Source organism: Sceloporus undulatus, chromosome 4 (assembly GCF_019175285.1).
Source record: "Sceloporus undulatus isolate JIND9_A2432 ecotype Alabama chromosome 4, SceUnd_v1.1, whole genome shotgun sequence".
NCBI lineage: Eukaryota > Metazoa > Chordata > Lepidosauria > Squamata > Phrynosomatidae > Sceloporus > Sceloporus undulatus.
The window spans coordinates 230995805-231015480 of NC_056525.1; the positions used below are offsets into that span (position 1 = coordinate 230995805).

General features: G+C 42.0%; 2 protein-coding genes across 2 annotated transcripts in view; both read right to left on the minus strand.

Moving 5' to 3' along the window:
• EIF3H (eukaryotic translation initiation factor 3 subunit H) overlaps positions 1 to 19676 on the minus strand; it is a 144064-nt gene that overhangs the window by 113012 nt on the left and 11376 nt on the right. The gene's annotated exons all lie outside the window — the stretch shown is intronic.
• The window catches only part of LOC121929152 (rRNA-processing protein UTP23 homolog), a 15345-nt gene continuing 11524 nt past the window's right edge, over positions 15856 to 19676 (minus strand). The window contains exons 2-3 of the mRNA XM_042464462.1: positions 19361 to 19575; positions 15856 to 16352 (exon numbers count right to left, since the gene is read on the minus strand). Of these exons, the coding sequence (XP_042320396.1) occupies positions 15969 to 16352; positions 19361 to 19575 (599 nt within the window). The 3' untranslated portion in view covers positions 15856 to 15968. The remainder of the gene's footprint in view (positions 16353 to 19360; positions 19576 to 19676) is intronic.

A 19676-nucleotide genomic window follows, 5' to 3' on the forward strand; every position in this document is an offset into this window, starting at 1 on the left:
GACAGGGAGGGCATTATGAGGTAGGAAGGAAATTTGCATGTGGGTGGTGTTGGTTGAGGGGCAAAGTGGGGGAGGGGGCCTTTGTGGGGCTCTGGAAGTCTATTCAGATTGACTCTAGAATCCTAAGGTAGGAAGGAATTTGCATGTGGGTGGTGAGGGTTGAGGGGCAAAGTGGAGGGAGGGGCCTTTGTGGGCTCCGGAGCTATTCAGATTGACTGTAGAAATCCTAAGGTAGCGAGGAAATTTTGCATGGGGGCAGTGATTGGCTGAGGGCAAAGAGGAGGGAGGGGCCCTTTTTGGGGCTCGGGAAGTCATTAGCTGGCAGAGGAGGGATATTTAAGGAGTTTAGGAAGGTTAGGCATAGCATTGATCCAGCCTCCCAAAATATTGGATCGAGCGGTGATTTTGGAACAAGTAGTTTGTAACCCTAGCTTTCTGTGGAAACCTCTTAAGGTTTAATTGGTCGCTTAACTATCTGATCTTCTGTTTGTTGGCTTGTTTATTATTCCATTTCCTGTATTGCTATGTACTATATATTATTATCCTACTTGTGAGTAGTGTATTTTCCCTGGATAATGAGTAACCTTCCATTATGAAGCCAAGCCCTCCCTGCCAGTCCATCTCCTTGGTCCAGGCCCTCGGAGGGTTGAGAGGAACTGCTGGACCTCTTAACCCTTTCCCGTCACCACTCCCTTCTCCTTCTGTGTCATGTCTTTTTAGATTGTAAGCCTGAGGGCAGGGAACCGTCTAACTAAAAGAGTGTATTACAGCGCTGTGTAAATTTACAGCGCTCTAAAAAAGGTTAATAATAGGTTGCCTCCAACTCAACTAAATGGATTTTAATCCATAGCTCTTTGTTGGTGTATCTTTTAAGGTGCAGTCAGTTGCACTGAAGCTTGCCTGCAGGAGGTTTGCAGCATTGAGGACATAGGACCATCTAGAGCCATCTTATTTTGCGAGAAGATGCTGGAACTTTGTGCCTTTAGGAGGAAAGAGGAACCGAAGTAAAGTGGTCTCCGGGTGACTGCTCCTTGCATCTGGTCCTTTGCCCTCCTAAAAAACATGTAGGGCAATCCGGTGCTGCTAATCCTCTACAGTTTAGAGGACAAATGGCTTTGGACTGGTTGGCCCAGCCAGAATTAGTGAGAGTTATGTTTAACTCTGGATGCTCCTTCTTAAAATTCCCCACAACACCCCTTCCAACACAGTGTGGAGAGAGTTTAGAGTGCCATCCATAGGTTGAAAGGAAAGCCAGAACTTTGCAACCTTTCAGAGCTAGAATTAGACCTTTTCACTAGGGCAGGGAAATTGGCTTTTCACCAGCCTCAGCACACAGTTTGCAAGAGAGTTCTCCCTTTGTCATTCATCTGGAGGCAAATAGAGCAGCAGTTAACAGTGCTTTTCCCACTGGAAAAGACAGAGACGTGCCCTAGGATTTTAAAGTGAGTAAAAAAAATGGAATTTGGAGACTTGGTAAACCAAATTAGCCTCCTCAAGGCAGAGAATTCCAGTTTGACCAGCCCCCTTACAGATGCCTTAGACCAGACAGAGGTAGGCAACCTTTTGGGAGCCGAGGACCAGGTTTTTGTCCCTCAGACAACTGGGGTGCCGAAGCTGGGGGTGGAGCTTCTGCCCTCCGGGGGCGGAGCCGTATGCTGAGGTGGAGCTTCCACCTTCTGGGGGCGGAGCAACATGTGGGGGTGGAGCTTCCACCCTCAGAGGGGCGAGCCACACCCCGGGGGCGAGCTTCCACCGAAGCATACATCAATGTTACAGCAGACCTTTGTTCAACAGCACTTTGGAAAGTCACACTGTCCATCACCTTCTAAATAAAAAATAATGAAATAAAATAAAAATCAATAAGAAAATAATGAAATAAAAAAACAAAAATAAGTGTTATATATTTTTAAATTAATGACAAAAACCCAAGGCAGACCTGAAATGACTCACCTTTTCACCTCCTCCTCCTCTTTCCGCCTCCTCCTCCTCTTTTCTCCTCCCTTCTCCTCCTCCTCCTCCTCTTTCTCATTGAAGAGGGGATTTTGCACATAAACACAGGGCAAGTAGTAGTAGTACATAATAAAATAATAATAATAAAGTTACAAGCATGGAAACTACTAAATGCAATCAAATAAAGGCAGAAAGCATGCACACTGTCTCAACCCAGAAAGCTACAAGGTGCTGAGAGGGGTTTGTGTTTTGCACAAAGAACACCCAGGGCAAGTAAAATAATAATAATAATAATATAATAATAATAAAAAATGTTACAAGCATGGAAATTACTAAAATGCAATTCAAAATAAACTGCAGAAAGCTGCACTGTTTCAACCCAGAAAAGCCACAAGTAGTTGGTGAGCTTCAGCTCAACCCTCTCCCCCAATGAACCAAACCTCTCGGCTTGGCTGCAGCTGGTGGCTTCCCTGGCTCCCTTTCCTCCCTCGCTCTGCACTCCTTCTGGCCTCCTCCTCCTTTCCCTGCTCTTAGGGAGAAGGAGGAGGAGGGCGAGGTGAGCCTGGGCAGGCCCACTGCAGCCCCTGGAGCCCGGTTGGGAGTGCTCCAGGGGCGAACCGGGCCTCCTAGATGGCTGCTGCCATTTTGTTTTTCAAAATGGCAGCGAAGTCTCGCGTGACCTTGCCATCCTAGGTCACGCGAGACTCAGCCGCCATTTTGAAAAACAAAATGGCGCCCGGAGCGGCAGAAAAATGGGGGCGATCGGCGGCAGGACTGTGCAGGGGCCGGCAGGAAGGCCTTGGCGGGCTGGATCCGGCCCGCGGGCCTAGGTTGCCTACCCCTGCCGTAGACATAGGTGTGCCAATACTGTCAACCTCAAACCGGGACAAATGTAGAGACAAAATTTAGCCCCAAATGTAGGACATATTTTTTAGAATGGAGGATATGTGAAAAAATTTAATAATTTAAAAAAGTATTAATATAATGCATGTTCTTAGGCATGATCAAAATGGAGGACATTTGGGCATTATTCTACCACAGATGACAGAAATGTATTCCCTTTCTGGCCAACCCCCCTCCCCCCCCCATTCCAAACAGCACATTTGGGCATTGAACATGGCTTTACTTAAGATGGCCTCTGCATATCCAGAGGCTTATTTGCATAACCAACGTTTTGGGTTTCCACACTGAACATGGGTTCACATGGCTAGGCATATGAACAGTCAAGGTGGTTTAACAAGAAGGTGGATTTGCCCTCGGTTTTCAAGTGTCTTGCACCAACTATACTTCTCAGAAGTGTGTACTTGGTCAAGTACTTTGGTTTTTCTTCACTGCGCATGAGTTTGTAAAAATCAGAGCAACTTGCATTGGCTGTGCTTCAGAAGCTGGCTGATATCAATATCACCATCATCACCACCACCATCATGTCACAACAAGGCAGCATTAAAAGGAACAAAAAAACGCACAGAAAGACACTTTGGAAAGTCACACTCTCTCGGCTTCAGAAAGAGTGGGCCTTGTCATGCTTCCAGAGCATCTTTGATGCTCTTGAGACATATATTCAGTTGAGATTATATTAGGTTTTCTATGTATTAGTTTAGGAGGGGAAATAGAGTTCTACAGCTTTAAGAAAGACCAGGATTGTGGAAATCCCAGGGTCTATGCTGTCTCCCTCTAGCTAGTTTCAGTTGTGTAGTAAGATTTCAGCCAAGTCAGACTTGGAGAGAGATTTTCCTTTGACAAAGAAAAGTCCACAAAAGAAGAAGGAAAAAGTCCACAGAAGAAGAAAGATAAAACCCACCAAGAAGAGAGCAAGGTATTTGAGAAGACTGTTGAGAAAAAGGAGATCAGTTTCAGGTTTTTGTGTTTATAACCAGTAAAGCTTTTGAAAACTAAAAAATCTGTGACATATCCTTGTTCTGGCTGTGTTCCTGAGAGCCAGAGGCCTTACTACACACCCAAAGTCCATAGCATTGCTCTTGGGACAAAACAGGGCCCATATCCAAAAGCTGACTGATATCATAAATAAGGGGGAATATAAAATAAGGGGAAAATGCACGTGGGAAAATTAAATAAGGGAGAAATATACAAGGGGAAAATAAATACAGTGCTACCTCGGGTTACGAAATTAATTCGTTCCGCCGTTCCGTTCGTAACCCGATAATTTCGCAACCCGAAAGGCTTTCCGTTAGCGCTGGAAAGCCGCAGCCCGCTTTACGTTTGAATTTCGCGCCGAAATAAATTTCGTAACCCGAAAAAAAATCGTAACCCGGAACAGTTTTTTTCCAATCTAACTTTTTCGTACCCCGAAATTTCGTAACGCAATCATTTCGTATCCCGGGGTACCACTGTAAGAGGGAAATATACATGGGAAAAATAAATAAAGGGAAAATACACATGGGAAAAAAAATATGGGGAAAGTACATATGGAAATGGCAGCTACCCCCTCCTCATCCTCCTCCGCCTCCCTGTTCATCATTTTTTCAGCACCAAATGGCACTACGAAATGGCCCTTTCCCTTCCCTCTGGGCCAGAGCTCCTCCTCCTTCTCCACATCCTCCTCCTCCTCCTCCTCCTCCATGTTTCTCTTCCTCATTGAGGCTGGCCAATGGCAGAGTGGGGCTGGAAACAGCCCCGCCCCCGACATTTTGCTATTGGCCAACCACTGCCAGCTCCCTCAAGAGAAGAAGCTGCTCTTTGCGAGCCCCGTGCGCATGCACAAACAAGGGCACGCATGAGCTGCCTCCGGCCCCAGCAGGCAACTGCCGGGGGCTGTGCAGCCACGCCAAAGCGCTGTGCGCAGAGAAGGAGCGCACAGAGGCGCAGGAGGAGGTGGAGGAAGTGGCTGGCTGGCAGCTGGCCGGCCGTAACAGTAAGCAAAGGCACCGCCTCAGCGGTGTGCTAACAAAGCCTGGGCCCAGGGGCAAACCCGGGACCTGGGCCCACGTGCAGGGCAAGAGGAGGCTGCTGGCTGGCCCAAAGGCCTTGGCGGCGGCGGCGGCATGACCGGGCTGGGGCCGGTCCTGCTGCCTCGCCAGGCCGGATCCAGCCCATGGGCCAGGGGTTGCTGACCCCTGCTCTAGAAGCAGCAGTGATGTGTCGAGACCTTTTGTCTAAAGATAGATATTCCTGGATGGGACAAATCCTGATCCTATTGTAGCCAGAAGAAGCGCCTGAAAGTTTATACTATGATCTAGAACAAAAAATAAATGAGGATCCAGAGGCATACATTGCCAAAAAGATGTTGCTTGCAAAAATAGTCTGCTCCTCCGAGGATATGGAGAGATAATTTATTAGTGAACTACTGTATACAGTAAACTCTATCCGAAGAGCAAGGAGTACCTTGACCACCAAAGCAGGAGATATGTGAGGCCAAACACCCCTTTCCAAGAGTTAGAGTGGCTTTCTAATGGATTTTGTGTAATGCTAGCAAAAAGACAAGAAAAGGCCCTTGCCATAAGAGGGACAACCAAAAGAAAATTCGGTTATGTTCCCCAAGAGAATGCTTCTCAGCTCTACCTAAAAGCCCTATTCAGCCTGCTCCCATTCCCCAAAGGGAGATGAAAACATCAGAAGGTCCAATTTTTCCTAGAGAACAACAGCCCCCAGAGACCCCCAAGATACTACGTTCCCCTCCTTCCTGAGGGCCAGATACCCACAGTTGCCCTGCAGACCTCAGAAAGGCAAGCCCTCATCATCCACATCCAAAGGAAAATGCCCCTCTTTCTTCTAGAAATATTTATGTTACAGCTCGGACTACTGTCCATAAGCAGAGAAATCAGAGCCATACCCCAAATGAGCACCCCAGTGCCAACAGAGCATGGGCTCAACCAAAAAATCCCAGACCTTGGAAACCTTTCCAGCCAGCCATGCCAGAAAAAGGGAAGCCAAGAAGTCATCCTTCCCAGCCCCACAGAAAAGTAAGGGAAGGGTCTGGGAGACAGAAATAGGAAGTGGCAGAAGAGGTCCAGATTGGACTGGTACCAGAAAATGCAGCTCCTTTAAAAGACAAAAGCCCAGCTTCTTGGGAGAGACAGCAGAAAGCGGCTTCAGTCTCCCCAGCCCCAGGAAAGGAGTCTTGGAGACTGCCCTTTAAAGACAACCTAAAAGCCCTGATCAAAATGGTTATCAGCAAATTGTCCTTGTCTCTTTGTTTGTCTCCTGTTAGTCTTCAAGCCTGCTTTGCCTCTGCTCCTCTTCCATCCCAGGCAGGAGCTTGTCTTTGTTTAAAGTTGTCTTCCTCCGCCTTTCCCCTTACTCTAGAGTAGAGCCCCCATGTTTTGCGAGGGAGAGGAAAGAGCTCTCTTCCTTCTGAGGATAATAGTTTAGAAGTGTTGTTTTGCCCTTAATTTTTGTGTTATTGTTAATGATTGTGTCATGTGTGAGTTGTGGATAAAAAGGACAGAAGTCCAGCATTTCCCTTAAGTTAAGAATCTGTTCTTGGTAGAACTTGTTTCATTTCCCCTCCTCTGGCTGGTCAGCCTCAGAGTCCCTTTTGTTCTCTCACTCTCCCTGGCAAGCTTGATTTGCAAAATACAGTACAACAAGTCATGAGTGAGGTTGGGCCAGGCAGACCTTACCAGCATGGTAGAAGGAGTGCATGTTCCATCACCCCCAATGAAAAATCCCAGATCTCACCTTCCTCCTGTTAGTTTGCTTGCTTGCTTGCTTGCGGAGTCTGGGGGACCCCCTCCCCCCGTTTCTATGCTTACATCCCTTGTTTCATGTTTGGTTTTTCGTCCACTGCGTAGCCCATCATCCTGAAGATGACAGGATACTTCTGGGTGGGATGCAGGGATCATTGAAGGGAAGACGCCTTCCCTGACCTTCAGGTCTTTGTTAGAAGATTCCCTTGTTCTGTTTAAAAGAGGGGAGGGAAGATTTCATCTCCTATCTCTCTGTCTCCTATTCTTCTATCTCAGGGGTAGGCAATCTTTTTCAGCCAGTTGTCCCTCAGACAACTGGGGGGCCGAAGCCAAAAAATAAATAATTAATTTTTTTTTTTAAAAAAAAATTTAAATAAATAAATAAACCGGGACAAATGGAGGACAAAATTTTCAAATGGAGGACATTTTTTTTTAAAGGAAGACACGTGAAAAAATTTGCTGATTTTTTAAAAATGTTAAGATAAATGCATGTTTCTGAGGCTTCTATAGACAATTGGCCCACCATACCCCTTCGTGTGAGAGGCCAAAGGCCCCAGCGGCAATTGGCAGCAGGACCGGGCTGGGGCCGGTCCCAAGGCCTCGCCGGGCCGCATCCGGCCCGCGGGCCGCAGGTTGCCTACCCCTGTTCTATCTGGTTTTCAGCATTTTAAACATGCTCCAGAATCTTCTTTCTTTCCCTTCCTAGACATAAAATCTAAGGAGGTAGTCAATACCCTCATGTCTCATACCTTCATGTCTCATAGGTATTTTGTTTTGTGTGGTTGTGAGTATGTGACTCAGCTACACTTTCTTGCTTCTTGAACTTGTTTTGTCTCTTGCCTCCTGCCTCCTGGAGAGTTCTTTCTGGCCTCTAAAAGTTTCTCCTTCTGAATAGCTGTGCTTTAGAATGAAAGCACCTTTCAAATGCTAATCTCTTCCAGTTTCAAAAGGTTCCCCCCTCCTAAGCTCTTCCTAGTTCAGGTTGTTGGGAAAGAAAATAACAATATGTTTTCTCTTGCTCTGCCCCCATGCATTTCAAAATCCATCTTCTGCCAGTGTGAGTTTACCTAGAAGTGGGCTGTTTGATTGTAAGGATTCTGTATCCTTGAAATCATGTTCCACAGTGTCTTTGTTCTCTGTTAAGTAATTGTAGAGGGGTTCCCTCATCAAGCACAGTCTATCTGAATTGATCACCTTCTATTCAATTCTCCCTCTTTATTTCTCCTCCTAGAGGTAAAATTTGAGGACTACAGTTTTTCCATAGTTGTTTTGCTCTTTGTTCTTCCAAGGCTGTGAATATGTGACTCCATCACACTTTCTGGCCCAAATATCTCTGGGGGTGCCTTTCAAATGTTAATTAGATCTCTCTCTTTCAGTCACCAGCTCAGTTCAAATAATAATAATAACAGTAAGTTTTCCTTTCTGCTGTTCCCTCCTGTTCCAAGACCAGCAAAAGGGCCCAAGCTCGACTCAGGCTTGCATCCTTCTGAGGTCGCTAAAATGAGTACCCAGACTGTTGGGGGCAAATTAGCTTACTTGCTGATTAGCTTACTTGCTGTTCACCGCTATGATCTTTGGAATAGCGGTATATAAATAAAACAAATTATTATTATTAATTAAATTATTATTTTCATTTTTTATTGTTAACAAAAGGGGAGGAATAAAACACTCCCTCTTAAAACTCAAAAAGTTGGTTTTATTTTTTAAAGGTTTTTTTAAAATGTATATTTGTTTTACTTTTCAACTTTTACATCCCTGCTTTCAATACATGAAGGAACAGAAAGCATTACACTTTTATTATTTTCATTCAACACTGATTTTGTTTCATTTTGCCATATTATTTTTGTTTTGATGTTACAATGATACAGAGATGGTCAATGTTGAAACACTTTCCCAAATTCTTTTTGTTGTTGATTCGTGCCTTGTTTGTGCAATTAATTTTAGTGCTCCAGTCTGTTTTATTTTTGTTTTATATTTCACACATTTGACCATCAGTTTGCCAGTCTTGGTCTTTTGTTTTGAAGCTATTTTAATGTTATTGTTTCCTTCATCCCTGTTTAAAGTTTTGTCTTTTGATCAGCAGGCCTACTGCTAATTGAAAATCACCTCTGGTGATGTGATTTTGATTTTTTTTGTTATTGTTTGTCTTATGTTCCAATCACACTATTTTTGCTTTATTAATGATTTTAAAAGTCATTTTGATCTTGTTGTTGTTTTGCTGACCAGGAAAACCCAATGGTTAGAAGACAACTTAGCCACATTTTAAAATGAGGTTTTTTTAAAGGAAACTTTTTGTGTCGCACCTTTGGGCTTCTGCAGTTTATTTTATTTTTATTCTTCTTTTGGTTTTCTTTTCAAAAGAAGGGTTTTTTTGGTCAGTCTAAGATTATGGTCTGCCGGTTTCCTTTCCCCCCAAATTTAAATGGTCAAGATAAGAGTTTTATTTTTATCAAAAGAGGGGTGAGACATCCCCTCCTCCCAAAAATTTAAACTGCCCTCTAGCTGTCCTTCAAGAATGTCCTCCATGTGTTGCCTACACAACTGTTCCAGACCTGAACCGCCAGTGATTCCTCTCAAAGATGCTTCCAGTCACTAAAGAGGGGTGAGCTGTGTCCTCTTCATGTCCTCGATCATCCTCCAATATGCTGAGATGTCCAAGGGATCCTGTCCCCTAGGCTACACTGAATACCTGGGATGACATGCCAGGGCCCTACAACAAGGTCCTCTGCTCCAGTGATGAGATGAGCCAGTCTAGGTCTGATCCTGCACACCAACAATGTTGTTCCTGTTCTTCCCACTGTTCCCATAAAACTGGACCCCCTGAAGCAGCATCATTTTGCTCAGTGCTGCCACCTCATGGACACTGCGTATGCTAACAGGCAAAGCATAAGGACAGTTCAAATCACCGGACCCTGCTACAACGTCTTTTGTTCCCAAGAGTCTGGACTACTTTCAGAGGCCATGGTCTACTCTGATCTACCTCAAGACCAACCTTCCAGGTACTCTGATCTACCTCACTATGCTGCTTTAGTTCCATGGACACTGCTCATGCATCCAGGGTGTGTAAACACAAACTGATTTGATTGGCCTCCTCCATGTTCCAGAGGCCTCCCTGCAGTACCTCACATCAGCCATCGGCACACTAAGGTGCTAGTCCACCATTTTTGTTTGTCCACTCTGGACTGGAGTCTAAGCTTTTCTAAAAATTACTCCAATCCATCTCAGATTTGATGGACATGTTGCTATACACATTCTACACCACTACACAACCTGCACAAAGATTCCTGACATTGGTTCCTTTTTCTTTTACTGTTGATGCCATCCTGATCCTGGACTTTGCTATATGCTACCTCAAACCCTTTTGGACAGTGGTCCATGGTCTCAAATATCTTCTTGATGTGCCTTTCCCCTTCTAAAGCTCATACATGCTTGTGTGTTAATGCTTATAGTTGTTCTTCTGATTGCTGTTGAAATATATGCTCATGCAACTTTATGTTTTGATGCCTCTTTAGTTTAGTCATCATACTTATAGTGATTGCCTTTGATTATTGATTGTTTCACATTTCCAGTCTAATTGTTTTTGCTTTTAATTCCTTTTGGTGCCTTATTTTGTCTATCATCTTAAGGTTCTTTTAATTGATATTGTCTGCCTTACTTTTAGACACACCTATTGAGTGTTGTGTCCATATTGCCTGCTATTGATTGATTATGATTGCTTCATTTGTTTGTTTTGATATTTGATTCATATATATATATATATATATAGTATTGTAGTTACTATTTTTATGTTTACTCTAATATATAGTGTTTTGTTTTGTTTCTCACACATATTACAAGCTATGTCAAACTGCCTTTAATTGTTAGCTTTGCATTGGCCAATTGTCCTAATTGTATTTTGTTATGCAAGTGGATAAATGGGTTCTGTGAATACCCCTACCCTAAGATAGTTACAAGAGGCTTTACTGACCACAAATATCCACCTGAGCTTTGGGTTAGACTCCCTAAATTCTCACACCTAAAACATGTTGGCAGAAATAATTGTTTGTGAAGACCTCCTACTGTCCCAGCCTTGCTTGAACATAGAAACTCTTCAAAAGAGGGGCACTGTTACCAGCATCGGAGCCTTAAAATCCTAAATGTGGATGACTTCTCTTCTGATGACCCTATGCAGAGTGCCTGATGGGATACATGACGTAGAATTCTCCATCACTGCAAGACGGGCCGCTCATGTAGGCTATTGAAACATAGATCAAAGAGGCCCTGATAGGAGTTGCAAACAGGAAGAGTCATTCACACTTTTGGGGCAGATTTATGGCCAGGATGTTTTTGCCAGACCAGACCCCTCCTCATCTTGGATGACCATCAGCACCTTGAAAACTTCTATAGATCAAGCAATTTTTAATATGTAGATTTGGCTTAGCTTTGAAATGTAGAAAACAACTCTTCACCTGAGGCAAGATTTTGCCTATTTAAGATCTCTCAAATGTTTTGTCAGTGTTCTGTGTTAGAATCCAGGCAGGCTTCGTGTCAGATTCTGATATAGTTCCAATTCACTTCCTTTCCCCTCTGTGTTGCTGAGTCTTCATCAGTCTGGACCTGGAGCATCCCCAAAACAGGTGAATATTCCCATTAGAAAGCCTCATGTTATCTATCCAACGCTAGCTTACTATATTCTTGAGTTCTTGGATGATTGTGTGAGTATATGATTGTCTTATGTGTGTATGAATAATAAACAGTATTCAGTTTTCATAAAACTTGTCTCTGTTGACTTTGGCTACCTTCATATACATAGGACAGAGACCACTCCTCTATTTGAGCTAATGATACATTCCCCAGACCAAGGTCTCCTTATTACAGCAGCCATCCTGGTCCTTCTTAGTAAAGGCTTGCCAGGGCAGAAGGGCTGTCCGATTCATATATGCGGCTCAGCTCCTAGTTGTCTTGCCTGCTTGCCTGCCCACCTTTGCCCTTCAAGGAGCATGCAGGGAGAATGCCATCTACCTGGCATCTCCAGTTTGGCAGCATTTCCCCAGTTCCACTGGTGATGGGTTGTACTATGTCTCTTCCCCATGCTCTGCCCTATTGTTCCATGCCAGCTGCATCTGGTCATCCTGGGATGGACAGTGTTCCATGCCTGGTTCTTGGTTCTTTGGATGCCACTCTCTTCTTATCCAGCCAAGGAGAGTGCATGCAGTGTTTCACTAGAGCAACAAAGCACAGGTAAACTGAGATCATACAGCTGCCTTATGTAAAGTTTTACAAGAGTTAGATGAGGATGACAACTTGCTTGATACAGAGAGGGGTTGAAATTACAAAGTATTCTCCTAGCCGTAGAAGAGGTACAGAATTTTGAGCCAGTCATATTGACTGGAATGGTAACTGCAGTTAAGAAATTAGGAGACCAGGACTGGCAAGGACAGCTATGAAAGTACTGGACAAGATCCTGAAGTCCCCATCACCATGTACAGATGCGAACTGAATAGTGAAGAAAATGGATAGAAAGAAAATAAAACTCATTTGAGATGAGGTGATGTGAAATCATGGGGGCGCCAGCATGTCATAGAGGTTTGAGTGTTGGACTAAGACTCTGGAGACCAGGGTTTGAGTCCCAGCTCTGCCATGATACCCAATGGGTGATCTTAGGCAAATTGCATGGTCTCAGCCTCAGAGGAAGGCAATGGCAAACCTCTTCAGAACAAATCTTGCCAAATAGGCTTGCCTTAGGGTCAACATAAGTCAGAAGCTACTTGATGGCACACAGCAACAAGTGCTGAGCATACTTTGGATAGCCAAGAAGACAAAAACTCACCCTGAAAGCCAAGATGACCAAATTGAGGCCACATCATGAGAAGGCATGGCTCATTAAAAACGACAATAATGCTAGGAAAGTATAGGGCACTAGACTGAGGAAGACCACATGCCAGATGGTTGCACTCAGTCAGAGAGGGCCTGAGCCTGCAGGACCTGAGCAGAGCAGTGGAGGGCAGGGGTTCTTGGAGGTGTCTCATCCACAGGGCTGCCACGGGTTGAGGTTGACTTGAGGGCAGTTAACAACTACTGTGGCTCTTTCAAACCATATACTGAAGGGAATGTTCACAAATACATGGCCTATAATTGGTTCAGTGTCATGAACACATGAAGGTGCACAAATTCCAGGATCGCTCCCATTTTGTCACATGTCAGCTGAAACTATTCCTTAAAACCAAGACAGTTTAGGTAGATGACAACCCTCAAGTGTACAGCAACCACTGTTTGAGAAATAAAGTGATTTACATGAGAGCTACAGGCGGGATTAAGAATCCTAGTTCCATGACTGAACCTCCCTAGGCCTTACATGCAGCCTCTGCTCCCTCTCCCTCCTAAATCAACAATTCACTAGTAGACCTTAGAAATATGGAATTGCAATAGGATTTTTAGTTGTTTAAACCAGCCCTTCAGGACTTCTATAGTTATTTGCTGTGAGATATAAAAATCCACTTTCCAATTTGTTGAGCTAAAGACAAGAAGGACTTAAGAAAACAACCAAACAAATAATCAAGTGAAAGCACAACAAGCCATATTTATTTGAAAAAAATGATCAATTCTGCAGAATAGGGTGCAATCAGTCTATCAGCAAAATTGAGCAAAGAGAGAGATAGCACAGGTTTACACAGATTTTGCACCTTATTTATACAGTTCTTTATATCATCATTATTATTATCATATTTTTCATTGGCCAGATAAAGACATGTGATTAGTCTTAAGACCTCCTTTGCATGTATGTAACAACACCAACCATATCATACATCTCATGATCATTTAAATTAGTCATTATAGATTCATAGGTGTGTTCTATTATTCATAACTCCCTATTACGCATGGTCAGTTAGATTTTGGTGTGAATTTTAAGTCACCCTTTTATGAAAAAAAGTATTCTTGTCAATTAGTGAGAATAAAACTCCCTTATCTGTTGATTTATTTCTCCCTATAACATTGTCCTTGATGTGCAGGTGCAGACAAAGGTTTCTTTCCTTTGAAGCCCTTTTGTCTAATTTAATTGCTATATTTGTAATGCAAGTCTACTTTATTATTTATTTTCTAAACAAGACACTAGCCATCTTAATAGTCTTGATATAGCCAAAAGTAACTTATTCAGTCTATGTTTTATAAAATAACTAAACTCAACATATTCTAGAATCACAAAATCATAAAATAATAGGATTGGAAGAGATCCTAAAGGTCATCCAGTCCAACCCCATTCTTCTGTCATGCAGGAACTCTCAATCAAAACATCCCCATTTACCTATGGCCATCCAGCCTCTGTTTAAAGACCTCTAAGAAATATGTATCATGTTTATTTATCAAAGATGTAAACCCCCTTAATTCTTACAAAATAATCTATTTAATATATAACAGTGTGTTATATATTTAATAACTTGAAGTCCAATATATTTTTATAAAGTGAGCATAATATAAAAAAACTTATCTAAAAACTATTTCTTTTACTAACTTTTTATAAAATTTCTCTTCAGAATAAGGGCTTCAGCAGAACTTTATTCAATCCTATTAGATATATTGATTATAATAGTGTACATGTATATATGTGGTTCCATACTATCTATATATGTAATCTAATTATAGCATATGATAATATAATCCTTTCTGCTCTAGTCATGTGTTTCTAACTCTCTTGTTAAATCCTATGTGTTTGATTCAAATCCATTTCTCTCATTTGCAATATCAGCTATACAAATTCTATACATTTGAGCATTCACTTTCTTTTGCACAGAACACTCTACAAAGTAAATTTCCATTTAACTGCCTTGGCTTAAGCCTAAAATAAAAAGCTATGGATGCAGTTCTAAGCCTGTTTAGCTAAGAGTAAGCCCAATTTAACTAATGGAGAACTATTCCTTGGTTGTTGTTGTTGTTGTTATTATTAGACTGGACTGTAAGTTGCTGGCTGGCATAATGGATGACTTTAAGCTTTAATACTTAAATCCAATCCCTGTACTCTTCAGAGATCTCTGTAATTGTTTCAGTACTGTTTGTTCCAATGTTCAGTAATAATTAATACTATGGATTATGCCATCTTCACAGAACCCATTAATCACTTTTTTGCTGAAAGGCCAAAACGATATACACAGAATTGCCCAAAGATTATCTCACTGGCCCTAGAATTTATCACTCAGTATTACAAATAGTCCTTTCAGGGAACTCTTCAGTTTCCAGCAAACAAGACCCTGACTGAGAAGGCATTGTTAGTTAAAAGAGAAAGAGATAAAGGATTTCTGCTGAAGGGTTTTCGCCATTTCAGATCTTGTAATCAAATAAACTGGATATGGAATGGGACTATAATTAATTTGGGTGGGATCTGTTTGGTCATAGGTGGGAAATGGGCAGGTTGCATACCCAGCCAGACATATGTATGTTTAAGTTTAGCCCAACTGTATTCAATTTGTAATAAATAAATAAATAAATAAAAATAAATTAGGGCATTTTTCACCCCAAAGTAGCCAAATGGCACCCCACACCAGCAGACAGAAAGAACCTTAACTCAAATTTAGCAATTCATGATTTTCAATGGAAGAAATAACCAAGCGCAATAGAACCTTGTGAAAACAGTCACACATAGCAATATAGAGATTGCACCAGTTCAGCTATATTTAGCTCTCTGTCATTTTTAAATCAACAGGATACTGTATGAGTGTTCAAATATATAAACAGGTACAAGTAAATCACTTAAATGTTCTTAGGTCCATGTTAAGTCTACATTTAGAAGTGGGAGAGAGAACACTATGGGTTTGGCTACACTTTAAAAAATCTTGAACCCGGAAATCCAAAAAACCCCTAGCTTTTCTGCTAGAATGTGTCTGAATTTACCAACAAATAGTCAGTTGCCTGTCTTTTGCAGGATGGGAAGGAGGCGAAAAGAGGAAGGCTTTTGGAGTAGAGAGAGTCTAATTTAAAGAAAGTTTTGATCTGTAGCATATTTCCTTTTTTAAAAAAAAGTCTTCTGATCTTTTTTACTGACATAATGAATGTAGTTACCTTTCAGTTTGCACATCAGCATTTAATCATGTGCAATACTATAATTTCTTTGCCTCTCTTCCTCCTTAATTTTGCAGTTTTCAAGCCAAATTGTAGAAAGGCTATTCTTACACACAGCTCAAAACAGAGATTAACAATCTCTACAGAATGAGATGTAAAGAATGATGGGGGAAAGCTGCTGTTTTGATCCACAGTAGAAACGCTGCACAAAATTATAGAACTACTATAGTTGTTTTTCAAAAAGAAATAACAAATATTTATTTTCATATTGTAGTAGCAGTAGATAATGTCTTTGCCTAAAGTTCGAATAACAGCTAATCCCACCCATTTTCTCTGATGATTTTATGCTTCAACATCCTGTGATCCTGACCCTGCTGTTGTTTCCAGTTTCCTTTTACTACGCTTCTTGTTTGCTTTTCTTTTAGTTGTAGAAGACTGTGAGGTCTCTTGGCCTTTTTTCTTTTTCTTCAGGCAACTGAGAGGATTAGGACCAGCCGGCCTTTTCCTTTTCCTCTTTTTGGTCTCCATGGATTTCACTAGGCCCTGTTCTTCTTTCAGATGTGCAATGCTCACTTTCTGATGCTCCGGAATAAGTTGATTGGTCTGCATTGATTGCACTGAGGCCAAAGATTTGGCAGAAGGTTTGTCCAAAACTATAGTATTCTGAATTATGAACAGGAGAGGAATCCCAGCTTTTTTCTTTATTTTTGTTGCAAGGTCTTGGTCCTATTGAATATTTAAAGACATATAAAACAACAGAAGGTAAGGCAGTTCCGATTCCATACACACACGCTTCACAAATGATGACACAGTGCAATACAAATCTATAAGGGAATAGATTTACAAAGGCCGTCAACCAAAAGGAAAGCCTAGTTTTCTTCCCTCGGTTGCTGGATTTACAGCTATTTCTTAAGTTGTTTCACGATAACTAAGTTAATTTAATATTATAAATAAGCAAATTTGTAATTCATGCTCTCACTCTGTGTAAATACAGCTGGGGATGCATAGTATACAAGAATCTGTTGTCAGAGCCACCCATGTTTAACCCCCAACTGCAGTCTCTAGTAAAGGTTATCTTTTCTGTACCTATGACCATACACATCACATTGTTAGCACTACAGTTAACAAAACCCAAGTGACTAAGACAGCATCCACATTGCAGAAATAATCCAGGGTGACACCACTTTAGCTGCCATGGCTCAGTGCTATGGAATCCTGGAATCTGTAGCTTTGTGAGATATTTAGCCTTCTCTGTCACTGAACTTTGGTGCCACAAAAAACTACAACTCAGAATTCCATAGCACTGAGCCTTGACAGTTAAGGTAGTGACAACTTGGATTATTTCTGCAGTGTGGATGCAGCCTAAGAAACAGAGCCTTGGATAGTGACAGTTTGAAACTGCTCACAAAAACTTGATGAAAGAATGCAACCAACAAAGTGGTTAGGAGCCAAATCTGCCACTCATTTCATCTACAAAACCAATATTGTGCTTTAAACAGCAGCCATGGGTTGGGAGAAAGAGGGATAAGTAAGTCCTTTCAACTGTGCTCTGAACAATTTATCTTCCCCAAGCTGCTATTTGCCACAGGAAGAAATCTGCTCTTGCCATTATTATCAGCTTTCCCTCCTGGGATAAACAGCTATTTCATAGATACATATCTTTGTAGGAGTTAGTGAAAGGACCAATCTCTTTCCACATATCCCTGATCTGATTCTTCAATTACTATTACAAATCACATAACCAGATATTTCACAAATACGTTGTTTGGCCCTCAGAAAAAGAAATAACATCTCAGACTGCAAAGACATATTATGTCTCTCCAGAGGTGTATTTTAGCAATTTCCTCATTACCTGCTGTCATAATGATGGCTATTTTGCTAGCATACACATACAGCAGTAGCCCAATTGCTCAATTTCACATTGTCTCAATGTTTATAAGGACAAATGCCTCTTACCATATAAATGACTTTCCTGTGACCCAGTAAGTTTTCTGGTTCACACTGCACTTCTGCTATGAAAACTACTTCCATGGTATCAGAATAATATCAGAGTATGAATTCTGATCCACCTCTCAGGGTTAAAATAAGTGCAATCATATGTGAAGTGTTCCTTCCGCCCAAGTCATTTTATGCATTATTGTTCTGACCATCCTACTTGGGCAACACAAGAGATATAGTGAATAAAGGACAGCATTTTCTCTCTCTCTTGAACACAGAGCTGAATACAGTTGGCTCTCTACATTTGCAGATTCAACCTTTGCAGGTTTTATTATTTGAGCTTTTGATTAATATGTTCTCTCTAGGACAGTGATGGTGAACCTCTTAGAGTCTGAGTGCCCAAATTGCAACCCAAAACCCACTTATTTATTGCAAAGTGCTATGTCCCTCTGGCTTTCTAGTAACAAACTCTGTGCTGGGGCGATGGCACATGTGCCCACAGAAAGGGCTCTGAGTACCACCTCTGGCACGCGTGCCATAGGTTCGCCATCACTGCTCTAGGAACTTCTTGGTCCTCCAGAACAACTGCCAGAAGTTATCCATAGTTGTGCTAAAGAACCTAGAGGTTCCCAGGGAAAACACTTCTCTAGGCATTTGTAGGTCCTCCAGCATGATTCTATGATCTGCTTCTGGCAGATATTGACCATAGATTTGCACTGGAGGTCCTGGAGATTCCTAAAGAGGTGTTCTCTTAGGCAAAAGGAATAGTGTTTTTTATTTGCGGGTTTTCCACATTCACGGGGGTCCTTCACCCCTAACCCCAGCAAGTATGGAGAGACCACTATATTCCCCTTTCTTGCCTTAACAGGGAAGCTTGAACCCCAGCTTTAAGCTGCAATCTCATACGAACTAATCAAAGAGTATATTCCTCCAAGAGTGTGCCTGTCTTATAAAAAGATGCACTATAAGCAACTGAAAGGAGGTATTTATTTTATTTCTATCCTGCCTTTCTCCCAAAAAGAGACCCAAGGTGGCTCACAATATAAAAAGGCAGATACACAGTTGCTTCTTGACCTAACAACTGAATGTATACAGTAAGCCCTTGGTACCTGCTGGGGTTTGGCTTGAGGACCCACCATGGATACCAAACTCCATGGATGCTCAAGTCGCTTTAAATGCCATTTATATAAAATGGCAAAATCAACCTTTGAGTTTTGGAATTTATATATCTTAAAAATATTTACAAGCTGTGGATGGAGAGTCAACTGTTCAGGGTGCAAAAAAGCCTCTAGGACTCAAACACACTGCAGAAATAATCCGGTTTGAGACCACTCTAAGTGCCTTGGTTCAATGCTATGAAATTCTGGGAATGGCAGGACAGCTCTGGTGCCACAACAAACGACCATTCCCTGAATTCCAAAGCATTGAGCCATGGCACTTAAAGGTGCCAAACCAGATTATTTCTACAGTGCGATTGCAGTCCTCAATCACTATCCGTTTTGTCTAATATAGCATACCCTTTTAAAATGTTGTCATCATATCATGAAATGCTTGCTGCAGAAACTACTAGGAGCTGCTAGGAACCTACAATCCCAGGAATACTTTTAACAAGACGATCAAACCTAGGTCCAATGAGACTCCAAAAAGCTCATTTCTGAGTAATAAGCTGTAAACTGAATCTCGGTACTGTCTTGTATGGCAAGAGCTGCACAGTCCATGACCAAATCTACGTAAAGTCCCCCAAAAGGGACAGCTGAGCATACTTTTTGGTGGATGCTTGAGTAAAACAATATTACCTGCGTGGCAATGAAATAGTGATGTGGGTTGCCCCCTTCAGCCATAGACAAGAGGCAAAGTGAGCCACTGACTGGATTTTGGAAGTGAGAGCAATGGCGAACCTGAAATCTCTGTGCGATTAATTTTGCCCCATACAACTCCTTTCCCAGGGATTCCAGTTCTTTCAGGACACACCTAAAGGAAAACGGGAAACAGATGGAAGAAACAGAGAGCCTTCATTCACTGCATTGTTTTGTCTTATTGTTGTGTCTTTTAACTCACATTGGGAGCAAAATTTAGGGGCAGCATTAAAAACAGTACTTTCCTGTGGTTTTT